The sequence below is a fragment of the Phascolarctos cinereus genome, unplaced genomic scaffold (assembly GCF_003287225.1).
Source record: "Phascolarctos cinereus isolate Bilbo 61053 unplaced genomic scaffold, phaCin_HiC Scaffold_5;HRSCAF=322, whole genome shotgun sequence".
Taxonomy (NCBI): Eukaryota; Metazoa; Chordata; class Mammalia; order Diprotodontia; family Phascolarctidae; genus Phascolarctos; species Phascolarctos cinereus.
The window spans coordinates 296751798-296758814 of NW_027555958.1; the positions used below are offsets into that span (position 1 = coordinate 296751798).

Here is a 7017-nt window from a genome sequence, read left to right on the forward strand (position 1 = left end):
CAACTTTTTGGGTCTTGCCCCAGCATATTACTTTAAAATTTCATTGTGAGCTTAAGGAAAGCAGAAAAAGAAATCATTCATGGAAGGACCTAAACCATCTAGTATTTGCCCAAGAGGCTAAACCAGCTTCTTCCGAGCTTTTCCAGTCCCCTGAGAATATGTGTAATTAGACCAAAAACAAAGCACATCACATCTGCCAGGCCCAGGAGACACAATTTCAATCTCTTGGGTAAGTACCACTATTTAGGCAGGTTTTTCAGAAGCATAATTAAGAAAAAAAAAACCTTAGTTCCCCCTGGGACCAAAATGGCTACTTTTGTCTAATTATGCAGTTGGGATCAGAGCTATTCGTAGTACAGGTCCTTATAATACATGTATGGAGGAAGAATGGGAAGAAGATTCTCCCATAGCTGTAGAGAGCCAATCCCCAGCCCCCACCTCCAAGCTGTCCCAGCCTTTGAATGCAGAAATCTCATCCCACTTTCTTATGTGGTGTCATTCTTCTTTTACTAAAACTGTTTTCCCACTTGCACAAATGCAGAGACTGAGGGAGCACCAAAACCAATAGACCTTTCTCTCTTCATCTTTTCCTTTCTGCTCCTGGAGATCAGAGTGCCCAGCAGATTTGCTGTCCTCATCCAGAATTCATAAAAATGCAGTTGGCCTCATTTTTATTGCCTGAAGGGGTGTTGCCCCATAGAATTCTGAAGCTCCAAAGATGGGCCCTGTAAGGAACCTCTACATACCCCCATGGCACAACAGCCCACCAGGGAATCCTGTTGAATTACATTTATATTTTGTGCTGGCTTAGTTTCTTCCTCACAAAGTCCCAAAGTCAAATCATAGTCTCACATTAGGTACTAAACAGCACTGTTGCATTGAAGCCATCCAGATAAATTGTGTATTTTGTGCCCAGCCACAACCCAGCCTCCCACATCCAGGGACATTTAAACCTTTTACTTAGACAGTAGGGAGTTTAGAAACCAGGATGGGGGAGGGGGTCTCTTCTTTTTTGTCCATGTACCCTGTGAATCTTAACCTTAACCTCAATAGAATGGGATTCCATTTGGCCTTTTCTAGTCAAAAGAAGGCCTTGAATGAGATCATTAACAGCAGAGGTTCTGGTAAAAAGCCACCATGGGATTCTTTTTCCCATTTAGACTAATGACAATACCGGGGCAAGAAAGTGGTGGAATAAAACCATATTTCATCTCACTCTGTTTCCAAAACAGTATGTAGCAGAAGTTTTAAAGTGAAATTGCTTCTGAACTGTGTAAACAGTAACAATACAATATACTGCTGTGGGGGTGGATGAGACTAAGATACATTTTGGGGAGAGAGACTTCTATGAATTTCTAAATAAGAATCTTTGTGTGCCAGGTACTAAAAGTCCTCTTGGATGCCCTCATTTAAAACTTAATTGACCCTCAAAATGTGCCAATCTGGTATGAGTAAATGAACCAGTATTTTTTGTGGCCTGTCAGTGTGTGCAACTCTATCCCTGTGTCTAATGGAGTCTGAGGTCTGTCTGGAGGAGGGTTACTGCCAAGAAAAGCAACTTAAGAATCATTCTGCCCATAGCTGTTGCTGCCCTGACCATGGTGGTGTTTGTGTCTCACAGTATGCCCTGGAGCGTCTAAAGGTCATGTGTGAAGACGCACTCTGCAGTAGCCTGTCCGTGGAGAACGCAGCAGAGATTCTCATCCTGGCTGACCTGCACAGCGCAGATCAGCTGAAAACACAGGCAGTGGATTTCATTAATTAGTGAGTTGGCATCTTCCAGGTCTTTTTTGGGGAATAGGGAGAGGGGGATTGATGAGAGAAAACTCTTTCAGTGCTGGTGACTTCATTAACCCTTCAGGTAGCAGGTAGGGATTTGTGTGTTTTAGGCATTTCTTCAGCTGACAGTCTGGAAAATAGTTTTGCCTTTGTGGTTGTATCTTTCTGGTGAGTTTAAGTTTTTGATTAATTTTAAAAGGGAACTGTATTAATTTGTTTGTAACTTACTGAGTTGAAAGAACATTGTATCTTCAGAAAGTACTTCTTTTACTTCTTACTTCAGTTTTGGGATCCAGTCCAGTAAAACTTAATTGCAAAGATCTTCTGAGACCAGAAATGTGTGTTATGAGTTAATGAGATATATCTACCAGTGAAATGGGGGGAAAAGGTTGGGCTGATCAGGAGATTAGGCTCTTCAAAGTGGAAACAGTTGATTCCACCAGGTCTGTTCTCTTATCCTAAGTGAAAAAATTATCTGACCATGAAATAATCCCAGTTAGCAGTGGCTGTCAAGTACACGAATGTGCCAGGAGAATGTCAGTTTTCTTTGAGCAACAGTATCTCGCTCTTGAGTGGGTGTGTCTCAGGAGAAAACTCAGGAGACAGTTTATCCCAGAGATGGGACAGAGACAAGAAGCAGAAAGTATAGAGCTTCAGGGCTCAGGAGGATGGCAGACCTGAGACACATTGCTAGAGGAGCCAGTGAAGCCAGGGCATTTCATGGTCAGTTCATTTTTTTCACTTAGGATAAAAGAGCAAATGTGTTAGAGTTTCTTTAATAGCACTTCATATTCTAACAAAAGTGGCTTAGCTACCTTAATAGATAAACTTCATTAACTCATAAAGTACATTTCTGGTCTCAGAATCTTAACATTCAACCTTTTCTGGACCACCTATGTTGGGTTCTTTAAAGTAAACTTCTTGATCAGCCTCCTAGAGGTATGGGTGATCAGCATCTATTTCCGGAAATCCTAGAAGAGAGAGCAATATATTTCTGTGATAATCCATGAGATTGTTTTCAAAAGTCACTCATTGACAGGAATGGAGGAGGTTGGGATTTTGACTCCATAGAGGATTGTAAAGTATGTCAACCAGTAAGCATTTATTAAGTGCCAGTTACTGTGCTAGAGAGCGGGGATAAGAAGACACAAATGAAACAATTCCTGTCCATCAAGGAACTTCTTACGTTTTTTATGCATGTACATAAAGAAGTATGTGCAAAATGGATACAAAATAAATGCTAGGTAATGGGAGGGGTGAGAAGGAGCACTAGGACCTGAGAGGAGTCAGTCAAAGCCTCCTGCAGAAGGTGGTGTTTGAGCTGAGTATTGAAGGAACTGAGTGATTGTAAAAGGAAGAAGAGGAGAGAATGAATTCCAGGCACTGAAAAGATAAAGAGAATGGAGCTGAGTGATCACAAGTGAGGAAATAGCAAGAGGGCTAATTTGGTTGGACTGTAGTCCAACGAAGTACTGTGTAATAGGCAGGAAAGGTAAGTCTGGGTTGTGAAGAGATTTAAATGCCAAAAAGGAATTTATATTTTATCCTGGAAACAATCGAGAGCTCCTGGATTTTATTGAGTAGAGAAGTGACATGGTTAGGCCTGCACTGTAAGAAGATGACTTTGGCAGTTGTCTGGAGGGTGGATTGAAGTGTAAAGAGCCTTGAGCCTGGAAGAACAAAATAAGACTCCGTTGCAGTAGTCCATGTGGCTGGTAGTGAGAATGTCAACTAGGGTAGGAGCCATATGAGGAGAGAGAAGGGATCAGATGGGAGGGGTGTTGTAGGAATAGAAATGGCAATTCTGGCAACTGAATAGACTCAGGTGGGGTGAGGGAGAGAGTGGAAGGAGGAGGGTGATTCTTTGGACATAAGCAAGGAAGTTCAGAAGAAGAGGGGTGAGTTTTGGAGGAAGAGATAATGAGTTGTGTTTTTGGATGGTTGAGTTTAAGATATCTTTGGAACATCCCCTTTGAAATGTCCAGTAGACAGTGAGTGATTCAAAACTGGAGCTCAGGAGAAATGCTAGAGCTGGACAATAGAGATCTAGAAGTCATTTTAGTAGATATGGTAATTGAACCCATGGCAACAAATGACATCACCAAGTGAAAGAATGTAGAGAAAGAAGAGAATAGGGTCCAGGACCCAGCTTTGAGTATCCCATCAGTTTAGGGAAAAGTATGGGTGATGATTTTGGTAAAAGAGACTGAGAAGTGGTCAGCTGGATAGGAAGAGACTCAAAAAAGATAAGTTTCACAAAAATCTAGACCCAAGAGAGTATCCAGGGGAGAGAGAGTTAACAGTGTCAGATGCTCCAGTCAGGAAGTCTGAGTACTGAAAAAAAGCCATCAGACTTGATCTTTGAGGTCATTGGCAACTTTGAATAGCCTTACTGTCCTTGTCCAAAGACCTGAATTTCAGAGTAATGGAACAAAGTATAGTGAGCAAAACTACGAAATACTGTTGCCGTACCTTCACATCAGCCAGATATGTGAGACCTTGTGAATCTTTTTGTTTTTGAAATTTTTAAAAATTAGGCCAGTGGTAGATATGTACTCCATAATTTGCTTGCCCTCTCTTTTCACCATTAACTGGTCTGTCTGTGTTTCTTCTAGTCACGCTTCAGATGTCATGGAGACCTCTGGATGGAAGTCCATGGTGGTTTCACATCCCCACTTGGTGGCCGAGGCATACCGCTCCCTGGCTTCAGCACAGTGCCCTTTCTTGGGGCCCCCACGAAAGCGCCTGAAGCAATCTTAAGGCCTCTGCTTCTTGCAGGACCCAATTTTTTTTCCCAGAAGCAGCAGCACGTTTGCTGTCCTTGACCACTACGTAGAGACAGCTCAGTCTGTGGAGCTTTTACTCTATTATGGGGGAAAAGACTGTTTCATGACACCCTGACTTTTAAAAACAGCACCAAGTAACTTGAGGGGACGTAGGGGGAGGGGAGGGCCTGGGGCTCGGGGCAGTTCATCCTAACGAAAACCCTGTTGCTGCGTTGTCTGTGTGTTCCCTTCAGCTTGGACAAGTCGATCCTCCAGGGATTTGGTTTAGGTGCTGACATCCCATGAAGACATCCAGAAGTGGTACTAGGGTATAACCCATCTCTGCATCTGACAGCACAGAACAGATCAAATCGTCAGGTGCCTGGAATAAAACAAACAAACAAAGTTGCTTAGTTTTTAAGAGAAGGGGAAAGAAAAAAGGAAGAGGAGGAAAGAATTTTTGATGGAATTTCCCAAAAGGCCGTTTCTGGAGGATTCCAGTAGTATTTATGTTGAGAGAAAGAAACTTTAGTCCTTTCAGCTGAGGTAAAACTGGGACGTTTACAAAAACGCCTCACCATCGTATACAGCGAACAGAAGAGCAGTTCTCTCTTGTTATTAGCACTTACATGTTGTTTGCAAAAACGGAAAATACCCTTTATCATTCTGTGAGGAAAAAAGACCTGTGAAGGTGAGAGGTGGAGAGGAAGCCCTCTGGTCTGGGAGACAAGAACCTCGACGTGGTGCCCTTTGCAAAGAGTCTTTATTGGTTTTGAAGAGCTGGGGGAAAACAATCCTTCATCTCTATCTTGTACTTTCTTGACAAGAACTGTGGTTTTCTGTTTTTAGATATTGTGGAAAATGTTTTTTGGCATTTTTCTCTCATTTTATTTCTCCCTCCTCCTTCTCCCCAGCCCCCTTTTTTGAAAAGGGTGGGGGAAAAACTAACACATTGTTAGTTGTTCACTAACACTGCGTGGGGAAAAAATAAAACACTGAAAACACAGTGTTAATTGTTCGCTAACACTGCGTGGAATAAAACTCTAAAAACACTAATACGCAGTGTTGTTCACTAACACTGTGTGGGAAGAAAAAACCCCACTAAAAACACTAATATGCCGTGTTAGTTGTTCACTAATACTGCATGAAAAATTCCTGGTCCTGAAATGCTCAGTTGTTTTTACTTGACTTGCCGCCTGCATAGGAGCCAGTCCAGTTCTTTTCCTTTCCTGCCTCCCATGGGGAGAACTTCCAAATGGTCATTTTTTTTTCTTTTTGAAAATATAAATAATTACTATTTTGTACTGTGTGGTATCCCTGGTTTTCCTTTTTTTCCCCCCTCTCCTTGGCCTGCCTTCTGGATCAGAGGCACCCGTTCAAAGGACTTTCCAGGTCTGGTTGGCCTCCTAAAACTACATCTGGCCAATGCCACTCTTCCAGGTGTTCTAATGAAAATAGTGATTCTGATCTCAGTGCCTGAGCAGCACAAACTCAATGTCTTTTCATGGGAAAGAGGGTCAAAATGACCTTTTCAAGCTGCCAGCCCCCTGCCCTTGCACCTTAGTGCTGCCCTTTCACTCCTCGGTTAGGGCGAATGTTAGGTAATTACTCCTCAGGGTTGCCGAGACTGGAGCCTAGTGTAGAAATGAGAGTAAGAGAGTCTGTCCCCTCTGAAAGTCCTAAGAGCCGTGTCCACTCTCCACACCACATTACAGAACCACACAGAACTACAGAAATTACAGACCTCACTTAGTAACAAAACAGAAGGAGCAATTAAGAGATTGTAATCACAGAATCACTGAACCAGTGTGCGGTGATATGCTGTGACTGAATTGAGGGTGAGTTGGTGCCCTTTCCGTTGTTGATCCTTCTCTGGCTATAGAAAGAACTAGCACCCCTGTCCTTGTGCTACTAGGGATGTGCTCTCAGAAGAGCTTCGCTGCCAGAGCACTTGTGGGCACCTTTGCTGCCCCATTCACAGCAGTACCCCAGATGGAGTGAAGCTAAGAAATGAATTTGCTATCATCTGGCTAGTGGAGCTGGGGTTTTTTGAGCTTGGGTCACAACTTAACCTCATTCATTTAATTCAGTTTAGTGTAGACTCCAACCTAAAAGTTAGAGTGGACATTTTAATCTCTGACAGTACAGAGGAGGAAAATCCTGAATAGACAGGTGATTATCAGTATAACCAAGGGCAAGATTTGGAATCTGCTATTCTATCAAACACCATCAGAATTCAGGTCTGATCTCATTCTGTTAACAATACCTTTGTAAAAGTTCTCTGGCTTGTAATTTCATGTCTCCCCAACCTTTGAAGTTGATACACAGGACAAGCCAGCAAGGTGGCTGGTGTTTATCCACACCATCTCTTGCATAGCTAATAATAATGCATTTGTATCATGCTGTAAGGTTTTCAAAGTTCTTTCACGTGTAATTTCTCATTTGATCCTCCCAAGGGGTCAGGACAGTAGGG

At 42.6% G+C, this 7017-nt stretch overlaps 1 protein-coding gene across 4 annotated transcripts in view; it reads left to right on the forward strand.

The window, feature by feature from the left end:
- The window catches only part of SPOP (speckle type BTB/POZ protein), a 74147-nt gene extending 68299 nt beyond the window's left edge, over positions 1-5848 (forward strand). For all 4 annotated transcript variants that reach the window (XM_020997375.2, XM_020997376.2, XM_020997374.2 and 1 more), the window contains 2 exons: positions 1622-1764; positions 4395-5848. In XM_020997375.2, coding sequence (XP_020853034.1) covers positions 1622-1764; positions 4395-4539 — 288 coding nt within the window. In that variant the 3' untranslated portion in view covers positions 4540-5848. The remainder of the gene's footprint in view (positions 1-1621; positions 1765-4394) is intronic.
- Positions 5849-7017: the final 1169 nt, after the last annotated feature.